The following is a 22,510-nucleotide window of genomic DNA, read 5'->3' as shown; positions in this document are numbered from 1 at the left end:
ACCACACATGTTCAAAGAGAAGAACTAGAGAGAGACTATTAACCCTGCACTCTTGTTCACCTCGAGTCTGATTTTCACAGGATAAAGGGGGTGGTTGAGTTGGCTGGAGAGAAGGGAAGCAACAGAAGAGGGGTTGAGATATGTGCCAGAAACCCGTCTCTTTCCTCCAATGCTGGTTCCCCTTCTTCAGACTGCGCACATTTGTGACACTGTCACCAAGAGGAACCCAACCTGAAAGGGAAGCAAAGTGCCACACACACTTGACCACAAGTTTTATTTGGGAAGAGTTGCTAATTGTTAAAGCTACAAGCAAGATCCTTTCAAAATTATAGTTCTAGAGACCTAGTAGTTTCAGAGATCCCAGTGTTCAAAAGTATATTTCAAAATTAATAACAAAAACAATCCCACACCACAAGGAAAGAGCTCTTCGATTGGTTTGGAATGTACAGCCATCAATTTCAGCTGTTCTCAGAAACAGGCCCACCACTTCCTTGGAAATCAGGTGGGATGGAGTCAATGCCCACAGGAGGAAAAAAGTCTTTAAATAATTTAAAATTAGCTACTTGGACATTATCCAATCCTTAGAAAATACAGGAAGATAACGAGTCCCAGGGGTGGGGTACATGGTACAGCACCAGTTTCACAGGGAGCTTATGGGATCCTAGGGTCAGCAGCTGTTGGCATATGGCATACAAATAAAAGCAGTCACCAGAAGCAGGGAGAGTGCTGAAGGGCAGAGTCTCTCCCAGTCCCACCCAGCCTTTGAACTTGCTGACAGCAAAGGCTGTGTTCTGCGGTATCTTCGGGATAACATTTGCAACAGTTAAAAAACAAAAACAAAATCCTCCAACATTATTCCCCAGAAAGTCCACGTCTGCCAAGAAAGCGGAAACCAGTCAGGGTTCCCATGGGGGACTCCGCCTCCCATCCACTTCTGTCTCCACGTGATATAAGACATCAGCCAGAGTATGTTCTACGACGGCACCCCAGCCCATGTCGCTCATCTGTGGGAGGAACGAGAAACAGAAGTAAGGTGATTAGAATAACTACAGCAAGTAAAGGTGCTGAACATGCATGTGGACATTTTTAACGTTACTCACAGGGTGGTAAGTGAGATCTTTTGGAGGATACTTGAAACATGGTCCAAAGTTAATGGAAACCTAGGATAAATTCAATTTAAGCAGACATGAAAGAACAAAAGAAGAATACAGTGAAAAAATTAATGGAACATGGGAAATTTTTCTCTTTAAAGGTAGCTGTGATATTCAGGGTATTACTGGAACTAATGATATATGTTAATATTGCTAAAAGTGGTAAACATCTTAATGTCCATCAAGAATTAGGTAAATAAAAGATTTGTGTTGATTTCTGTTTATAACCTGAAGATTTCCTTGTTTTACTCCCATGATGCCAATTAACAGACTAAAAATACATGGAAACTTCCAGGCATTACCTTTTCAAAAATCACTTCAAAAAAAAACTAACAGGTTCTAACAATAGTCCCCTTCATGCTGAATCATATTTAAAATAAAATCAATATAAGCAACAGTTACAGACTAATTATGGTAGGTTATCATAACACCAAATTGGCTTATGTACATGTATGCTGTATATCCTTTACACTGAACAATAACATTTACCACAGTACATTCAAAGGAGAAATATGGAGCACACTAATTGCACGACCTTTATCTATACAAGCAAATACTTCCTATAACACCCAACTGTTTTGGAACATACAGTAACAATCAGAAAACATTCCGATCTTACTCGTAGGATATTCAGATTTCTTTTTAGAACTCAATCAATGGCTCCTTCATCAAAATCATTCCCTTAAGTTCTGTTCACAGGATAACAGATGACACATACCGTGCAGCTCTTGTACAGTGAGATGGCTGGAAAGTAGACCCCCTCAAAAATATCTTTGTAAGCCACACCTTGACTGACACCATTTTTATAAAATATTATCTGAAACAAAAACCATGGTTTTACTTTAGAATTTAAAAACAGAACAACTACGAAAGAACTCCCTTGGAGAACCCTTTAGAAGTGCCGCCACCACGCTGGTAATGTATTCCAAGAACAGCATACAGTTTGTGTAATAACATCTTATATAATCAGATTTCTGAGCATATTTACATGCACTATTCTAGTTGGTCTTCAGGTGTATTTGCTTTCTGCATTCCTAAGCTACTTATATCAAACAGTTCTACGTTCCATTCATTATACTGTATTTATAAAAAGTAGTTTGGTCTTCTACTGAATTGGAATCATACCCAGTTAAACTTACTTATTTGTCCCCTTCCCTTGCCTCAGGTTCTCATGTCTGCACTTCTACTTTGAAAATCTCTTAGGATATTCTGTCAGTCTCTCAATCCTCATTTTCTTTGTCCTTTATCTCCCAAAACTATCCTGTATATTCTCTCTTAACCACTATAGATGGACTTCAGGAACCTTTTCTGAAGTAACTTGATCTGTCTCTTCTTCCTAGCAAAAGCCATCTTTTCCCTGGCTATACAGTAAGTCCTCACTTAATGTTGTCAACGGGTTCTTGGAACTGTGGCAAAACGAAATATATCAAAACCAATTTTACCATAGGCTAATTGACATAAACAAAAGTTAAGTTCCTACAGTGTCTCATCAATATTATAACCAAACAATATTCGAGGACCTGCTGTATTATCTGGCTCTACCATCCTTAGATCTATTCATTGCTTCCTTTCACTATTTTTTTCCTAAAACAATTGGAACCCTAGTTTTTGGTGTGTTATATTTTTTCTTAGCTTCTATTTTCATTAGCTTCTATTACTGACCCAGGTGGCTTCACAGCATTTTAGTGGAAAAATGTTTCCAGCTCAGAACTTTCTTCCTTCCCTTCCCCTTCTATTTTTTGCTCTGTGGCTGGCCCAGAAGTGCCAGTCCTTCTCTGATTGTGCTATAACCTTGGGCAGACATGTTTCCAATAATCCTGGGAAAGGGAGGGAGGAAAGGAAAGTTCTAGGGGACACCGAATGAGCCATTACAGTTCTAGCTGCCTCTGGGTCACACGACAAGGTTCCCTCCTCTCTGATTCCAGTGTTTCTCCCTCTGTACCAAGAACAAATATCTCTGACTTGCTTCCTCAATCACTTATAGATTTCCTTATTAGACCACTGATTTTACCTTTTCTCTATAGAGTGTTCCTGAAAGAACCCTGGTCATGCCTCTAATAGCAGCAGCACGGTATCACACAGCACAAACACCGTAGGTAGAGAGTGAGCTCCCTCTGCTGCTCGCTAGCTGCTAGCAGAAAATCCCTTCATTCCCCTTTGAGCCTCATTTTCCTCACTTTTATAATTAGGGGGTTGGTACCCATCTGCAAGGTCTTCTAGTTTTGACGTTTTTGTGTCCATGACTCACCTCACTATGGGGAGTCTGCTTTAGGCTCTTCTCTGCTTTATCCACAAAGTCTTTTTCTTCAAAATACAAGTAACTCTTGAACTTTATCAAAGCCTTGATAGCCAAGAGAGAAAGAGAAAAAAGGCTCATTGAAGCATCAGCTACATCACACAAATAGCACTGAGTCATGTGCTGTGCAACAGAAATGAAAAATCTTTCCAGAGTTAGCTTTGCAAAATTTTGAACTATGTGCTTCTTAAAAAGTACCAGATGGGATATGTTTGTAAAAACATTTTCACAACAGACCTTTATGAAGATTTGTGAGGAAAACACATACATATAAATACATATACACTCTCACCACAACAAAATTGGAGCAACTAAAATTCTCATTGGTGGGAATGGAAAGCCTGGCAATTCCTTATAAAACTAAACATGTAACTAGTCTATGACCCAGTAATTCCACTTGTAGGTGCTGACCCAAAAGAAATGAAAACATGTTTACAAAGAGATTTGTTCAAGAATATGCATAGCAACTTTATTCATAATAGCCCCACACTGGAAACAGCCTAAGTGTCCATCAATGGGAAAATAGATATGTTGTATTAATATTTCAATGAAGCTGGGGAAAAAAATAGGAAGACAGATAAACACACCGTGGTATATTCATACAATGAAATACTATTCTGTAGTAAATAGCAAACTACAGATACATGCAACAACAAACTACAGATATATGCAACAACATGAATTTCAAAGGCATTGTGCCAAATGATAAACGCCAAGTATAAGACTACATATTGCATAGTTCCATTACATAAGATCAAAAACTAGCAAAACCTACAGAATTATGATGTGAAAAAAAAAATTCCAAACTATAGTTGCCTCTGTGGGGGTGGGAGCGGGGATCAACAGGGAAAAGACATGAGGGAACTTTCTGCCATGATGATAGATTTCTATGTCTCCATAGCAGTTTGGGTCAAAATCAAATCTAAGTGTATACATACTTGAAATTTGTAAATTCCATTTTACACAAATTTTATATCAAAATAAAAACTAAACAAAGGTTGAACTCTAGTTAATGATATGCATTCTGAAGAACCTGGAGGTGAGTGTACTGATTGTTGCAATTAAAAAAGACGTGCATTTAAAAAAGACGAGTGGATGGATGGGTGGGTCGAGGAATGAATGGATAACATATTAATGGTAGAATCTAGGTGATAGATATTTGTACACTGACTTTTACTTTTACATTCTTTCAGCTTTGTTATATCTGAAAATTCTCATAATGAAATGTTGGAACATATAAGAATGGTGGGTCAGCATCACAAGCGGCCACAGGCTATGGGAATATCTCAGGAGGACAAACTTACCTTATCTTTATAAGTATCGGGCAGTGACTTGGCTGTCTCTGTATCTTCAGGAAGATTGATATAGAATCCTAGGACATCTCCCTGTCCATAGCCAGAAGAGTAGTGTTTGCCAATGGACTGGTGGAACTTGGTTCCCTTTTTGCTCCGCCAAGAATAGCTAAATTTATCATAACCTAGGGGAGCTTGAAGGTTACCTGTCCCAATAAAAAGATATACAGGAAGTCAGAGGACTGCCATTCAACTCTGGTTTGCTAAAGCAAAATATTCTCCTTTTTTGTGGGGGGAGAGGGGGAGGTCGTCAATTCTGCAAAATTGCTACAAACTATTTTTCACAAGCAAAAAATTATAAAAATATTCTAGGAATTGCAAACCATCTAAATCCTCAGGAACTGAATTTTATGGCCACAATTTGATCAGCTCAAAAGCTGTAAAGCTTAGCCAGATGGTCTATATCTCTCTACTTGCTTTGATGTCCACACTATAGTGCCAGCTTACCTAACGGCTGGGACCAACCCAGTCTAGCAGCAGTGTCTGGCGGCATCTCATCCACTGTGATTTCAAAGTACCAGGCACCTTTCCGTACCCCATGAGAAGCCCGTACCATAGAGTAGCCCTTCTCTCCAACTACAGTCAGACGGTCATCAGAGATCTTTAACTGGGGAGCTGCAGTGATGGAGATAAAAACAAAGGTGGCAACTTATTTGAGGTACTTGGAGACAACTACCACAAACACATGAGTTCCTTACACTTCAGTAAAACAAAATGAAAGATCAGAAATATCAGAGCCTATTCAAGTTTTTCAGGTGGATCCAAAAGATCCAATTGAGAATCATCTGCTGCATTTAGTATCATGTCTCTTAAATTTTCTTCAATCTGGAACAGTCCCATCTTTCTTAGATTTTGATGACCTTGATGCTTTTGAAAATTAGAGGCCATTATTTTATAGGATATCCCTCAATTTGGGTTTGTCTAGTTCCTTATGATTCCATTCAAGTTATGAATCTTTGACAAATATCACAAAGATAATGCTGTGTTCTTCATATTGCATCCTGACAGGTGGTACATGATTTTAATTTGTCCCATTACTGGTGATGTTCACTATGATCATTTGGCTGAGGTGGCATCTGCCCAGTTTATCTCTATAAAGTTACTTTGTTTCCTTGTAATAAGTGTTTTTAATATTCTATTCTATCACAGACACTTGGCCTAGCTCAGCCCCACCTAACGGCTTTAGGACTGAATTGCTCAAGAAGGGGTAAAGGAAGAAGTATTTGTATTTGAGAAGTTAGAATTTGCCAAATACCTAAGAAAGTTCTGTTAATCAACATGCGTTTATTAATTAATAAGTATTTTGCAGGGAGATAAAAAGGTATTTGAGAAAATCAAGGAAATCTGATTATGAACTGATTTCAGACAATAGCAGCAAGGAATTATCTATTTTGTTAAGTGTAATAATAGCATTATGGTTATAAAAGAAAATATCTATACTTTTTGGAAATGCATATTTTTGGAGTATGCAAGGAGGTGAGATTTTCTTAAAAATTCAGAAAAAAAAGAGACAAAGAAATAAACAGATAAAGCAAATATGGCAAAATCTTGACAATTGTTAAATGTGGGTGAAAAGTATTTGGAGATTCACTGTACTTTTGTGTGTGGTTTGAATCTTAATTTACCATGAGGCCATTATGTAAGATAAGGGGACAACTTAAAGTGGGAGAGTACTTCCGGGGTGTGTGGGTTGATTGCTTTTATTAAGGTAGAAACATTGCCAATCCAATTAAGACTTAACTGAGAAAAAAGCATTTGAAATAGTTTTGTTTGTAACACTCTAGAAGTTGTCTGAATTCTATCGGAAGAAACACAAAATTTAGATTAAGTAGCTTTTATAAAGGCCTTTGTGATTTACAAAGCACTTTCATAGGTAGGTAGACAGGCAGGCGGACTCAAACACTCACAACTACCATCTCCATTGTGCTGATGGAGAAGCAGATTACAGGCCTTTTAAGATCCATCTATCTGGAATTTGCATTGATACTCCAGAAAAACAAAAAACAAAAATTCATGAAGTACATTTCTCTAAAAGTAGTAATTTAAATTCACTTTCACATTCTAAAGGATAATGAATGCTATTTGTTAATAACTCAATAAATTATGTCATTAAAAGAACTACTATATACTAAAGAATTTTGCATGACAAAAGAGTCATAAACAAAGACAACTGACACACTGGGCGAAAATGTTCACAGCGCATACCGCAAAGGACTAATATTCCCAATATATAAAGGAACAAAATTCCAATAGAAAAATGGGAAATAAAAAAACACAAACAGATAATTCATGCGATAAGGACTCTTAAACATGAAAAAATGTTCAAACTCAAAGAAATACAAATTAAAACAACACTGAGATACTATTTCTCACCTATCAGACCAGCCAGAATTAAAATATAAAACAACAAATTCTGTTTGCGAGGCTGTGGGAAAACACTCTCTACATTACTGGTGGGAACGCAAACTGGCACAACCTTCTGAAGGGAAATTTGGCAATATCTAACAAAACTACGTATACACTTACCTACTTATCCAGCAATTACAGTTCTAGAATTCTACCTTGAAAATTTACCTCCAACAATACAAAAATACATATACCTGTGGTTATTCACTGCCTCTTTGTTTGTGATTGTAAAATACTGGAAACACTCTAAATTCCCATACATAGAGTGGTTGAATAAACTATGTACATCCACATAATGGAGCATCATGAAGCTAAGAAAAGAAAAAGATAAGAACGATCTCTTTGAACTGGTCTGAAATAACTGCATGAAGCAAGATGCAAGAGTATAGCATGTTGCCCTTCATATATGAAAAAAGGAGATAAAATATACATGTATCTGCTCATTTATGCAGAAGAAATACAGGAAGGACAAAATAGAAACTAAAGAGACTGGTTACCTATACCATGTTTCCCCGAAAATAAGACGTAGTCAGATAATCAGCTCTAATGTGTCTTTTGGAGCAAAAATTAATATAAGATCTGGTGTACTGTATTGTACTGTACTGTACTGTATTGTATTGTATTATATATTATGTTATGATATACTATAAGACCCGGTCTTATATTATAGTAAAGTAAGACTGGGTCTTATATTAATTTTTGCTCCAAAAGATGCATTAGAGTTGATTGTCCGGCTAGGTCTTATTTTGGGGGAAACACGGTAGGAGGGGCGGGAAAATGTGGAAAAAAGCGGGGAAGGAAAAGGGGGTAGGGTAGTGAGGAGGTAGTGACACAATGAGTAAACCTTTTCGTACAACTCTCTCAGAACCATAGTAATGTTTCGCATACTTCGCCCAACACACATACCCACGATGAGGTAGAACCCCAAATCAAACACCAACACATCAACCTAACTGTATCACAAATGAGTATCACAAACTAGTGTGGTTGTCCACACTGAAGGAGGTGAGGAAGAAAAGAACCAACCCAAATTAACAGTATTGTGATGGGAAGGCTAAAGACAAAAAGCTGGACATAAATGCTATAATCTAGTTAGTGAATGTTTCTCATGGAAGTTAGCAATTCTTAAACTGTGCATGTTAGAAATTAAAAAACAAGTAAACGTATGGTAGATATTTAGAGTTAGGTGAGACAGAAGTTACAAATAAAGAAAGGTGGAAGGCTGGAACAACCCTGTGGTGTTTGACTAGAATCCATGGTGTCCAAGGTGTAAACTCAGTATAGCAGTATATATACCAGGAGTGCCAAAAAAATGTATACAAGTGGACACTTTGGTCAGTGTTGCTCAAGCAGCAGTTCGCCATAATCAGAAGTGCCTGGATGCTCATGGTAACCACTTTGAGCACCTCTTGCAATTGCAGAAATCATGTAAATTTATTCATCTTTTGGTATAGGTATATACTGAGTACTACAATTTTAATACAGTTTTCCTTTCTTAAAATGTATATACATGTTTTTGGCACCCTCTGTATATATGTGCGTTAGTATACATATATATATTTCCTACCTCCGTCCACTGAGGGGGTCTAGAAGTGACACTCAGTAACCGTGAGCATACCTAACACAGTCTTAATTTCTAAACACCATTGTCTAATCCAAGGAGCCAGGGCTCCTAGAAGTAGCTCATACTTGGCCTGGAGCATGGAAAATACCAGACGAGCCAGAAGCATCTTGTAATACCAGAAAATAAGGAAGTACTAAAGAAAAAAGAGAGAGAGAGAGGGAAAGAGAGAGGCTTATCAAAAGAACACAGGAACCAGCCTATTCAAGAAGCTCCTAAAGGCCAAAGATGGAATAATTTGAGCAACAAAATAAAGTATATCTCACATAATAAAATAAACATCTATGAGTTCACACTGATATAAATAATTAATAAATGGAGAAGAGAAGGAAGAAATTAAAAAATCATCAGGCAAACACATTAAAAAACACTGCAGACAAGATCCACTGATGGATGCTAAAATTAATGGACAAAACTTCAGAGAAACAAGTTATTTGCATAGCCTCAAAGCATCTTCCCCCAAGATATTTATTAACTACAAAGGGAAAGACAGTCGAGAAAGCCAGCAGAAACCACCTTAACCAAATGATCATGGTCAACATAACCAGTAAGACAGTACAGACATCATAAGCTCCATGAGATGATGTAATGAAGACTCATTTCTGTGGTGTTTTTCAAAAAACTGCATAACCTCCATTTAATCATGAGAAAAAGACAAACTCTTACTGAGAAACATTCAACAAAATAACTGATTAATACACTTAAAAAGTGTCATGGGGCTGGCCCGGTGGCTCAGGCGGTTAGAGCTCCGTGCTCCTAACTCCGAAGGCTGCCGGTTCGATTCCCACATGGGCCAGTGGGCTCTCAACCACAAGTCTGCCAGTTCAACATCTCGAGTCCCGCAAGGGATGGTGGGGCTCCACCCCCTGCAACTAAGATTGAACATGGCACCTTGAGCTGAGCTGCCGCTGAGCTCCCAGATGGCTCAGTTGGTTGGAGTGCATCCTCTCAACCACAAAGTTGCCAGTTTGAGTCCCGCAAGGGATGGTGGGCTTCGCCCCCTGCAACTAGCAACAGCAACTGGACCTGGAGCTGAGCTGCGCCCTCCACAACTAAGATAGAAAGCACAACAACTTGACTTGGAAAAAAAAATCCTGGAAGCACACACTGTTCCCCAGTTAAGTCCTGTTCCCCTTCCCCAATAAAATCTTCAAAAAAAAAAAAAAAAAGTGTCATGATCAAAAAGACAAGCAACGCCTGAAGAACTGTTGAAGACTGCAAGAGACTATGGAGAAATAACCAAACGCAATGTGAGATCCTAGGAAAGAGGCAGTAGTGGAAAAATTGGTGAAATTTAGATAAAGTCTTTAGTTTTATTAATAGCATTTACCAATGTTCATTTCATGGTTTTGATAATTGTACCTGGTTGTGTAAGATGTTACCATTAGGAAAAGCCTGATGAGGGATATATACTATAAACTATTATTTTTGCAACTTTACCAAAAGCTTAAAATTAGTTGAAAATAGAAAGTTTTAATAAACCATATATAAAATGGCTTGCGTTTATAGAAAGAGACAAAAAAGGAAACTCCGGTTAAGTCTGCAGATGCGGGGGTGGAGGAGGGTTACAGACTGACGTGTGCACCTAGATCGGACAAAGCTGATGACAGTTGTTCAGGGTAACGCTGGGTCCAACATGACCATTAACACCTTACGTACCTCGATCATGCAGGGCTAACAAAACCCGTTCATACAAGCAGGCTCTGTAGAGGTCTCCAGGAATAGGTTTTCCTGCCCAGCAATCAAGTTCAAGCTTCTCAGGGTCAGGGGCGTGGGGATCAGGCTCAGCTAGAATATACCGATAGCCATCTTTGTTAAACGGGTGTTCCAATGGGTAGCCATGAGGGGGAAGGCGCTGAGCAGAAAACAAAGGGTCACTGCAGAAAGGAAAGAATAACATCAAGAAACTAAAACCCATTCTAGCTCAATTCTGTAAGAAAGGCTTCTGATTTATTAGATTTCAGCTGGAACACCCCAACTTCACAAATGCTTTTCATTATTCAAACAGGTCATCCTGCCCTCTGCAGGCAAAACAGGGAAATGAAAAGGATTCGCTTTATTTAGCAAAGCAGTTTTGGTTAAATTACTTTACTCTGTAAGGGTATCTATGACAGGGAGCCAGTACCTCATAGGGAAAAATGAGAGAGGAGGAATGAGGGCAATTTCCTTTAATATATTTATTATTATAAACTAATAAACAGAAATTCAGCAATATGAGCACTTACGATCTGTTGTCTAAATAAGAAATGACCTGGATTTCATCACCATTGAACAAAGTGACAGGAAGAGGCATGCGAGGGGAGAGGCAGAAATTGTAAGGAGCCAGCCTTCAATATTGGTTTCACTCCCTCGCCCCAACCTAGCCTTTCTGAAAATGCCTCATTAGAACTTTACTCCCCAGGTAAATCAACAGAGTGCTGCCCCAGGGCTGGTTTATGTAGTGCCAAGTTTGTAAAACAGGGTATCTAGCCTGGAATTGTTTTACCCTTCCAAGTCCTCAAGATTTGAGACAGGCTTTTTAACCTCAGACATTTGAGCTACTGAAGAGTATGGCTCTTTCCCGAGAGGCTTTGCCAGCACCAAAGAATACCCTGACAGTGGTGAATGGGGGTGAGTGTTCTGCCTACCTCCGGGCTTTCTTGGTGGTCCCTGTGGTCCCTCCATCCTGCTGTTTGCGCTTAGCTCCTCTTCCTTTTCCACTGCTTCCTGCTGCAATTCCCCCTTTGAAGAGAAGGCACATCACTTTTAATGAGCTGTGACAGAAGCACCACATAGAAACGTAAATTCCTTGGGGACTAACACTCCCGTTGTGCATTTGTGTAACACCATAGGAGAATTTCCTTCCCGAAAGCATACTGGATTTCACCCTGGTTCTGAATGAATCTGCTGAGTATCTCACAGCATAGAACACTGGGTTCTGACAGTAAGCTCAACCTTCCTTTCTTAGTGAACAGCAACTACTGGTACACTTACTGAGGATGTGACACAAATGCAATTTCACTCATTCAGATTCCAAACACCCACAGCTAAAAACAATTGCATGGATAAAGTTGTTTTCTACCCAAGTCAATAAAAATATCCATAGTGCTCGCTTCAGCAGCACATATACTAAAAATATCCATAAAGAGAGACTATCTTCACTGTAAGTAGATGTTCACTTGACTGAACTACAGGATACATTCCATAAACATAATAAAGGCACAATATCTGCAAAAGCACTTAACTTGAATATCCAACAAGACAAAAGTACATCAGACATGGAAAACAAAAACAGAAGTACTAAAAAGGTGTTTCTCTCCAGCGCTGCTAGGAATCCACTGGTTGCACAAATGAGAAAGAAGGCTTTAAATTTAGTAGGCAGTTATTAGGATTGTCCCAATGCATAAAATTCAGGTTAGGCTAATCTGACTTGTGGAATTAAGAGCAAATATCAACAGGTAATTTACATATTTAATTTGAAAAATCAGCTATATATTAAGGTCACAAGGAATACTACCTTGTGTATTTCTGAAATAGGTATTTGAAATTTTTGTCCACTGCTGTCATTCCTCTCAATTAGTTTTTTTCCCACTTCCAGAAAATGTCCTTGAACTGCAGAAAAACACCTTTATGTAAACAATTGCATAGAGTGTACTGTGTCTTAATTTGGGGCAAGCCTGGAAATTACCAGCAGTTCTGCTGTAATAAAAAGGATCGAGACGTTGAGGGAAGGTCATATTCTGCATACACAGGACCAGATTTACGCAAAACTTCCTTTTATAAACACATCAGGGATTATTCCTACGTCTCATAAAAGGTTTAATGTCAAACTATTGTAGTAACATCAGTATTTCTAGTTTGAGACACCTTAATAAAAAAATTACTAAGTTTTTATTGTCATTTGGATTTTAATTATCTTAAGATAGTTTTTGATCCATGTTGAACAAAATAAACAATACTAAGGGGAGTGCTGGCCGTGTTAGACAGAATATGACAACGTACAGGCTTTTAATTACTAATATTAAACTGGAACTACTGTTTCATATTAAGTGCTATTGCCACCATTTTCACAATGTTTTAAATTTTTAATTTAGGTTTAGCTTCTACCACAACTCAACAAAAAAGCATTTTCCAAACCACAAATACTTAAGTCTGAGAGGCTGAAAGAAGACAGAGGAGGAATTCACCTCCAAAAGAGGCTCCACCTGTAAGAACAGAAGTGGCACCATGTATTTGTCAGATTTTAACAACTAAATACGGTGCAAAAAGATAAACAATACACTTACCTATTTCCAATCTTAGAATATCAATAACCGAGAAAATGATTACATACTTAAGATGCTACCACTCCAAAAGACAAGTTAGTGATGCCATGGGTCAGATGAATATCTAACTACCACCCAGCAACCCCAACTCATTCGATTATCATTAGTAATGAAGGGAATCCTGCATTTAGATGTTACCAACAGAAAAAGCATTCTATAGTGGGTGATCAATACAGAAATGCTGTCATGTGAATAAGCTGAAATTTAAGGGCAAGAAAATTAGAAGATGAACATAGGAAGTTTGTTAATTAACAGCTAAATTTAAGAAAAAGAGTGGAGAGCAACTGCATCTAAATTAAGTGCTAGTTATGAGGATACAGATGGGAAGTCTAATATAAACACAGTAAACCTGGCCTTAAAATTGTACCTTATTTTATGCTACATCTGTTTCACTTAAGACCAAACTTTGGTGTAAAGTGACAAAAAGTTCTCTTCCACTACCACCTGTCAAATCCTTGGCTAGCTCCTAAAAATTAAGTTTGGGACTTTAAAGCATCTTATTAAATGTCCAGTTAAGCGTCAACCCAACCCAAAGAATGCCCAATTCTAGGCACATCTGGATTCAACAGCTTACAAATATTTCCTCAATGAAACATTTAAACACTTACCATTTTGATTCCCACTGGTAGACACAGCACTGCTTTGTTTTTGGTTGTCATAGGCAGGACCAATGTTACTAAGATCCTAGAGGCAAAAATACTCAATTATGAAGGGAGGCTACATAATCAAACCAATCTGGAAATTCTAATAGAGTGGAAATTGAAACTGACAATCCTAAAGAGTCTGAAACTTGCAGGGGTTCAAAACTTGGATGCTGCAGGGATCAGCCAGTAACAAGTAAGGCAGGCCTGAGTGTGCTAAGATCAAAGTGGCTTAAGAATGGTAATGAACGGGAATTGGGGGTGGGGTGGGGGGAATAGAGCTGGTGGTGGGGCAACGGCCAACTGGAGTGCTTAAGCCCTGTTTATTCAGCTCCTTGGAGGAATTCAGGCCCAGCATAGTCAGATCTTTCCATTTTACAAGAAAAGACTGAAACCTGAATTTCTATGTGAAATCTTGAATTTTCAATGCTGGCAAATCAAACATCTTAAGGTACAGCTGAAAGATTTGACCTCTTAAGATGCCAAATGTAACCCCTGCCATTGAGCAAAGAGTGGAAATTTTCTTTTTCCTCATGTTATTCTATATATGCAACATAAATTCTTCACAAATTTTTCTTCACAGTAACGAATATTTTTAAGAGCAAAATTTTGAGATGGAAAGAAAATTAGGAATAACTTGGAAAGGTGTATTTGTATTACAATTGAGGAAACTAAAGTTAAAAAATATAAGAATAATATATGTAAAGCCGTAACATTTTGGGGAAGAGCCAGAGCTAAAATACTTGTCTCCTGGTTTATGGTAAGTGTTATTTCTTTCCACATGTGGCAATAACCGTTTATTTGGAGCCCACCATGTCATGGACATGTAATTGCAGTGTGTTACATGTGGCAAATATACAAATGTAAACAAACCTGATTCCCTGTCCCCAAGTGATCTAAAATCAAAAGGGAAATATAGAGTACATTAATGTACCTGATCCAAAAGTCCAAATTTTGGATAATCTTCTTCTGGGTCCTTACTCCCAGGATCGGGGTGTTCCTTTACTAAGAATACATCTCTTTCTTTACTCTGAAAGGAAACAGTATTTTAGTACCACTGGAAATTTTACACTTAAAAGAAGTACTGAATGGATGATCAACCACCAACTCCAATTCCTAGGTATAATCTCCAAAAAGACCGTACTGGTTTTTCCTTTGATTATAAAATTAATACAGGATCATCAAAAAATTCAAACAACAGAGGCTCTTTAAAAAAATGAGAGCCAAAGTCCTTCATAATCCCTCCCTAGCCCTCACAAAAATAAGTACTGTTAATAGCTTGCTGTTGATTTCTCCCCAGGTGTTCTTTAATTCGAAGGACAATAATGTTTAGAACAGTGTTATTTCTTTTATAAATCAAAGAAATAAATTGTTTCCAATTTCAATAGAAAATTATACTTGCCAAGAAAAAAAAAAAGAAAGAAAATTATACTTGCAAGAGTGCAGTGGACAAAGGTTTTCGATGTCACAGAAAATCACCATTGGGTGATGTTCACATAAGACACAATATGCAACTTACTGGTTTTTTAAGAGCATAAAAACCATTAATATTGACAGGTATATCTCACTCACCAGGATTTAACACTAAGTTGTTCTCATTTTCCTAGTCATCACATTATTTCAGTAAGACTAAAGAAAATTTATTACAAAGAACACTGCTTAAACATCAAGTCCAGTCAATTTTAGTCTACTTACCATCGTTTTAACAATGTTATTTGGCCAAGTCATTTTTCCAGGTCTCTGTCTGGTCGTCATGCACTCCCAGTATTTATCAATAAATGGTATGATATCCTAATTTTATAAACAAAATACATTAAGACTTTTATAGTTGGTTTCAAAGTTACACTCACAAAAAAAGGAAAAAAGGAATAAAAAGGAAAAAAATCCATGTTTAGTCTTAATGATTGAACACTATATAACTGCATGCAAACAACATACAGATTGTGGGGAATTTTGAACAAGAACCATGTTTTCCCGAAAATAAGACCTAGCCGTACCATCAGCTCTCATGCATCTTTTGGAGCAAAAATTAATATAAGACCTAGGCTTATTTTAATATAAGACCCGGTCTTATATAATATTACATAATATAAATTTTAAATGTCATAGCAGACCAAAAAAATCCAAAGTAAAATAAGTACAGAAACTTTTCTAGATTACAGACAAAAGAGACATTACAACTAAATATAATGTGTAATCCTTGATCAGATCCTGTATGGAGAAAAAAACTATGAGGGATATTGAGAAAATGTAAATATATACTGTATATAAAAAAATACAAATTGTATATATCAGTTGTACTGTATCAACATTAAATTATTTTAGTCTAATCAGTGTATTGTGGTTATGAGAGAATACTGGGTAAAGCATAAGATCTGTAATTTAGTTTCATACAGCCTAGAGGAAAAATATTGATGGGGGAGATAAAGCAAATGTAGCAAAATACTAACAAATGGCAAATCTAAGTGAAGAATAAACAGATGTTCATTGCACTATTTGAATTTTTCTGTATGTTTGAAAAATTCAAAGTAATAACTTGGGGAAAAAATAAAGTCAGAGGAAAAAAACAGCACACCTTTTTTTAAAGCACTTGTAATATAGCGGGAAAAAGGAGGTCAGGAGGGAATCCTCTGATAACTACTTAAGCTTACAGGATTAAGTCCTAGTTTCTCTGTTTAGTAGAAAGGACCCTTGCAAAAGTCTGATCCCGATTATATTGATCTCACTACACACCCTATACCAGTGTTTTACAAACTGTAGTCACAAACAATTAACAGGTTATACAATCAATTCTGTAGGTGAAAACTAGCATTGACTAGAATAGAAAATATCAGAGTGCAGAAGGAAAAGATCAGAGGATAAATACTGTTAGGTGAAACTTTTGTTTTAGTTTTAAATGAAAGTGGGTAGGTATGAATGTATACTAGATCAAAAAGTAAAATCCACCATTTTAAAATTTACTTTATTTTCATATTTCTTACCATGAATCACAGTAAGAAGGACTTACGGATGGATTAAATATTTAATTTTGAATCCTGATTTTAGTCATGCGGTTTTTCAGTTTAATAGTAAAAGATAATTCTTTTAAATAAAAAGCATGGATAAACTGACCACCTTTCCCTGACAAAATCTGTGACTGGTAACTGCTTCTATAACACCAACCAAAACTATTTAAGGATTCATTCTACTGATAGCTAAGCCAAGTGACATAAGGTACACACACTGGGAAGTTAGTAAATTACGTGAACCTAAAAACAAAGTAACCACTGAACCTTCAGTCATATTCATAAAAATTGAAGAGGAAAGCAATTATTGTTAAATAGCAAATGTAGACGTTCCACCTGATTCTTTGGCCTAATTGCAATTACATGAATTCCTTTTCTACCTTATCTTTGGAGAACATGGTTTTTGGATGTTCATCCTGTGTTCGGGACTGCCATGTTAGGTTGGCCAAAGCACTAAGGCACATTTCCTTCAAGTCTATCAAAAACAAAAAGGAAGAAAAAGTTATCTATAATACTAGATCCTTAACGAAAGAATATTCAACTATATGGTGTACAAATTAACAACCATAGCAGCAAAAACATTTAATCTGAAATGGACAATAGCAATTATTGAGCTAAACCCCAATGTAACTTCTAGCATATATCAGGCAAAAGTTTCCTGATTCTGCTAAGCCCAAACCTTTTTTCTTTCCCAGGTAACTAGAGAACAATTCTTATGCAGGACTCCAGAGTTTATTCTTACTTGCTTGCTTCCGGAGGAAATAGGTATTCCCACTATGATGGCACACATTGCAGTGAAAACTGTAGTTGGTCATAAAAGGTAGACAAGATCTGTAGAACAAATTATACAAATTAATGTACTTCTGAATACACACTTCTTTATGAGAAGTACAACAACAGTTAACATCAGATAATATTAATATATTAAAAGAACCTTAAACTTAAAAAGGTCATCCAAATCAAAACAGGGCTTGTATGTTTACAAATACCTGGATTTTTCTGTCACAAATATTTTAATAAGACATTATCTACCATAGTGGATAATTCAGCATCTGGAAGGTTCTCACTGGAACCTTGTCCAGGCTAGATTATTATAGTTTTGGAGCACCTAAAAAGAGTATACTAGGCCAGTTGTGGAAGAAGACGAAGTAGTCTCTTTAAATATCTTTATATTTAAATATCTTTCAATATCTCCTTAAAGTGCCAATAACATTGTTGGAAAGGGTGGACAGAATGTATGAAAAGATTAAAAATGTAAATAATTATTCAAGAAGACAACACAGAAGTCCTAAAACATTACTTGCCTCATTACCAAATGAATCCTACAGATGATAATTCGTCTGTAAGAATTTAAAGGACCCAAGTAGTAACTTCAGATTTAAGAGCAAGGGAAGAATTTTTTTTTTTTTTTTTAGTTCACAATTTCTTTATATGAAATGACTTAGATGTGAATGATATTAATTACATAAGCAGGTAAATTAAGACACCAACATGTTAAGTCAACTCTATCATCAGGGTTTAGGAGCCTTCTTCATTTACCTTACAGTCTTGCATTGTTCAACAAGCAAGGTTGGGGCAATTTGGAGGATAATCACTAAATTATATATAAACAAGTATATATATATTTTGTTCTGATTTGTCTTTTGTGTATAGGTACTACAATAAAATGCCCAAGTGCTATCTTAATTCTATCCTAATACTGTATTTGCAAGTCATTAGTTTTTGCTAGTTATTTTATAGCCAATACAAGGAAATGTACCTAGTAACTTACTTCTAATGTATAGTACACAAAAAAAGTGGTAAGTCACTTCCAAGATTATCATATAAAAATGCTCTACCGGGAAGAATTTTTTTGAAGACATAAATTATGAACTAGATTTGGGAAGAGTCACTTTCTTTTCTATAGGTGAACAATGTATAGAAATGAGAAAGTGCAAACTAGATGCCAGAGAGGCAAACTGGTATTAACAAGTTTGTCCAGCAGAGAGGATTTGTCAGGCATATGGTAAAAAATGAGATTTGAAAAAGTAGGAAGTACAAGAAGACCTTACACGTCAGGTGGAACTGGATTTTTTCTGTGGGTAATGGGAATTCCTTAAAGGGAAGCGGCATGGTTAAAATGATGTTTAGTAAGAGGATTGGTTTGAAGGGGGAACAGATTAGAAAAAGTGAATGTATATAAGAAGCTTTTGTAGCAGTTCTAGCAGAAGGTAAATAAGGCCTTACCTAGAGTAATATTAATAAAAAAGGAGGAGTGTGGAGTGGGGGGATGGGCAGGAAGAGAAAGGAGATCTAACCACTAAGATGGCTTGTATCATAAAGAGGAAATCTCCTAAGGAGTTCATGGGCAAGAGAAGAGCTGTCTGTTTGAAGACAGAGGAAGAAGAGGCAGAGATTGAGGAACTGACGCATTAGAGAAGGAAAGAGTGGTGGTGATTGTACTGGATGACTAGAAAAACACAGGGAGAGCTTAATCCTGATAAAGGAGAAACAGAAAAATAAAAGACCGGTTTGAGTTGGAAGAGAAGACATCAAAATAAAGGCAGGTTTTTCTTGGACTGTGTAGCAACTAGCTTAAGGTATCCTCAAAAAGAAGGGTTCCTAAGTATGTGTCCATTGCCACCACTCAAGCAATTAAGAAACATTTTTATGAATGTTAAGATTGAGTTCCCTTACGTTTACTTCTCTCTAGAATCCCTTCTGTTAAACAGCCTGTTGATAAACTCATTTACAGAAGGCAAAGCCTCATACCAGAGGTAGGTAGGTATATAGTTAATTAATTCAAATACAATCAGGTATTCAGAGCAGCCTTTTCCATACCATGCTAGCTCACTTCCTTCCTCTTAGCCGTAAAAGATAATACTGTCCCACTTAGCTGGGCTTTAGGTGTAACTTCTCAAATTCAGGTACAAATTGGTCTGTACCAAAACTCTGAATTGTGGTTTGATGGCAGAAGAAAGGGGGGAAAAAAAAAGATGGACTCTTTCTTCCTGATCCTTCAGTACTTTTCTTTCTTTTGTAAACATTCTATCCTAAATCACGAGTCACATGTTAATTGCAACATCAGCATTTCTAAAACCCACTTTAACTTTTTAACTAAAAAACATACAACAAATTATAAAGGTCAATTTTTTCACAATCCCACCCAAGGGTATTAATTTAATAACGCAGCTTTATTTTGAGGTAGTTTTGTCTAAATTTACTTGTTTAATACAGACTATAAGGAACACCATAGAGAACTAGCAGCACATTTCCATAGATATTGAATCAGTAATTATCACTTGCTAGCTGTTGATAAGGAGGCTTTTATTTTCAATCATAAAACGATTTAAATTCACTAAAAGAGATAAAAGATTAGAAATAGGCTTTGCTGAGGAGAGAACGCAGGGTACCTAAAGGGAGTGAGTTGGAAGCCAAAAGCTAAAAAGGATGGCTCAGGCATGAAGAGACTGGCCATCTCAAATTTTTGACATCAAGCTTTGTGCACCAGCCCTTTCCCCCAAATCTACAACACTAAATAAAAGGTTTAAATGCTACTGTCTCAAACGTGTTTACATGTACCTCTCAGTGGGTAGAAAACATGCTCAGGGTGTTAAAACAATTCCTGATTCAAATCCTCCTACTCATTGAACAAGGTTTAGAAACATAGGAAATACCATGCATTTGTATTTGCCTACAAACTAATTGTTGAACATGCTGAGATCTATTTTACAAAGTGATTCTTACAAAGACAACAAAAAATACTCACGAGGTATCTATACCAAAGGTGTCTGCTGTGAACCATTTTGTACATATCCCACACTGCAGCTCTACTTCTCCCAGCTGCCGGCCATTCTCTTCATCCACCGACCCTGCTTGAGTGTCCATCACCTCTGAAGTATCCCCAGCACCTTCCTGTGTCCAAAGCAATTAGAGAATCAAGTTAAGTGATCTGATTGTATTTTTGACTCGCTTAAAAACTTGAAAAAACAAATCCGATTTTGCATGGCAAATATCCAAAACGAATACGTACTAGTGTATCTTTCCCATTAGAAGATTCTGTCTCCAAACCACCACTTACATCAACAGAGTTTGCATCCCTGTAAGATAATGAAAGCACTCAAGTAAAAAATTTTCAAGAGAAACAAACCTCAAAACTTCTATTCCCAAAGATAATGATCAAAGTACTGCTGAACTTCACACGGCTTTTTCAGCTATGCCCGTTCTGAGTCTCGATGCCCAGGGTTAGGAAGACTGTGGCTCAGACAGATGGAGGCCATGGGCACAGGGACGCCTAACAGGCCCTTACAGACAAAATCTACATGGGATGGAATTGGTCCTGGGGTAAGTTCACAGAGGTGCAGCTCTCCCACCCCGTTTCAGAGGGACCGCCACTTCTTCCAGTCTGGCAACACCAAGTGGTTTCTTCTCTGGGATATTTGAGGGGTTCCAGTTAGAAGACTGAGCTATCAGCCCCCCGCCGGGGTGCAAGGGCGGGACACAGGACAAGAAACTTGACTCTCACAGACCGTGAAAGGTGAGGAAAGGGGCGTAGTCTGAGATACACTTCAGAGGGAACGGACCCAGCGGCGGGCGGGACTACGGTGCTGTAGGGGGGCAGGGCGAGCCGTTGGCTGCAGGGCTTAGGATCGGAAGGGGCGGGCGGGAGGGCTCCCGGGAGCCGCGGGATTCCAAGAGGGGCGGGCCTCTCTCTCCGTGTCCTTCTCTGGCCTCAGGACGTTTTACCCGCTTTCGGCCTCTCCAGAACTGGGCTCCGCTGCTGGAGCAGCAGATGTTCCCTCTCCGGCTGGAGCGGCTGCTACCGCTACCACCGGCTTCGTCTCCACTTCCTCCGTCGCTGTTGCATTTGAGGTCGCTGCCGGGCCGGGTCCTGCACCCACTCCGGGGCCGGGTCCAGTTCCCGCCGCCGCCATCACTGCCGCCTCCCAGACTTCTCGCGAGAATACTATCTGTCTCGCGCGAGTTGCTGACTGATTCTGTAATCTTCAAATAGTAAAGGCTCATGGTAGGTCCACTGCCTGCCTGATTAATGCGCGCTCCTGGCCCACTTTAAGGTCCCGCGGGCAGGCAGAAGTGGGCGGGGTCTTGGCGCTTCGATCGCCGCAGGCCAAGCAAGGAGGAGGCGAAGGCGGCTCGAGTATTAGCTGGATTCCCTGTAGGACTTACTGTGTTCCAGGGGTGGACGCTGTGCGTTTTCGTGGCCAAGACTGGGAATCACCGCGCGGATGAGGCGCCTTGAGAGCACTGGCTGCCTATGGACTTGAGCGCTGTGTGTGCATCGCCGACGTTCCTCACCGTTAAAGGTCCCGAGGGACGAGCACTGACTGCCCCGCCCCAGAAGTAGTTTGTTGTACTGCCTTAGTGATCTGCCACTTTGAGCACGTTTCCAAGGGGCCCCTAGTCATGATGGGAGCCTAGACAGTCTGAATCCACAGCCTCAGCTACGCATTCAAGGGCCGGGAAGGGGATGTGGATGGAGTATCCAGGAGGGAGAAGCAAGAAGCTTTATGTGTTCTAGAAGCTGCAAGCCGCTTAATACTGTAAAAGGAGGAAATTGAGGCGCGAGAGTTAGGGAGCCAGGTGCTGGCGGACTTAAAGAGTTTACAGAAGTTTGGTCCTTGGAGAAAGGAACAGGTAGGGACTAAAGGTAAGAACTTGAGGAATCAACGACAGTGTTGGTAGGTGAAATCACTGGGGTGAGTGGAATCTTCAGAGCCACTGTAGTCAAATTTAA

The 22,510-nt window shown here is 38.4% G+C and overlaps 1 protein-coding gene across 4 annotated transcripts; it reads right to left on the bottom strand.

Annotated features, from left to right (window-relative positions):
• Nucleotides 1-255: 255 nt before the first annotated feature.
• On the bottom strand, nt 256-22,054 carry ASH2L (ASH2 like, histone lysine methyltransferase complex subunit). Of its 4 annotated transcripts, none has more exons than XM_019748129.3 (16): nt 21,943-22,054; nt 20,789-20,855; nt 20,525-20,670; nt 17,519-17,607; nt 17,157-17,251; nt 15,467-15,562; nt 14,706-14,801; nt 13,739-13,814; nt 11,454-11,547; nt 10,486-10,703; nt 5,247-5,414; nt 4,752-4,945; nt 3,400-3,492; nt 1,870-1,968; nt 1,101-1,160; nt 256-1,004 (listed from the first exon to the last, which is right to left on the bottom strand). In XM_019748129.3, exons 3-16 carry the CDS (start codon nt 20,641-20,643, stop codon nt 897-899), a joined length of 1,605 nt encoding a protein of 534 aa, XP_019603688.1. In that variant the 5' UTR covers nt 20,644-20,670; nt 20,789-20,855; nt 21,943-22,054; the 3' UTR covers nt 256-896. The 4 variants fall into 4 exon arrangements, with proteins under 4 accessions (XP_019603688.1, XP_074185762.1, XP_074185763.1 ...); XM_074329661.2 differs by lacking the exon at nt 21,943-22,054 and adding an exon at nt 21,502-21,730; XM_074329662.2 differs by lacking the exon at nt 21,943-22,054 and adding an exon at nt 21,285-21,696.
• Between the last annotated feature and the right edge of the window lie 456 nt (nt 22,055-22,510).

This window comes from Rhinolophus sinicus, chromosome 16 (genome assembly GCF_057876585.1).
Source record: "Rhinolophus sinicus isolate RSI-liver-muscle chromosome 16, RSI-T2T, whole genome shotgun sequence".
Classification (NCBI taxonomy): domain Eukaryota; kingdom Metazoa; phylum Chordata; class Mammalia; order Chiroptera; family Rhinolophidae; genus Rhinolophus; species Rhinolophus sinicus.
This window is presented reverse-complemented; position numbering and strand designations above follow the sequence as displayed.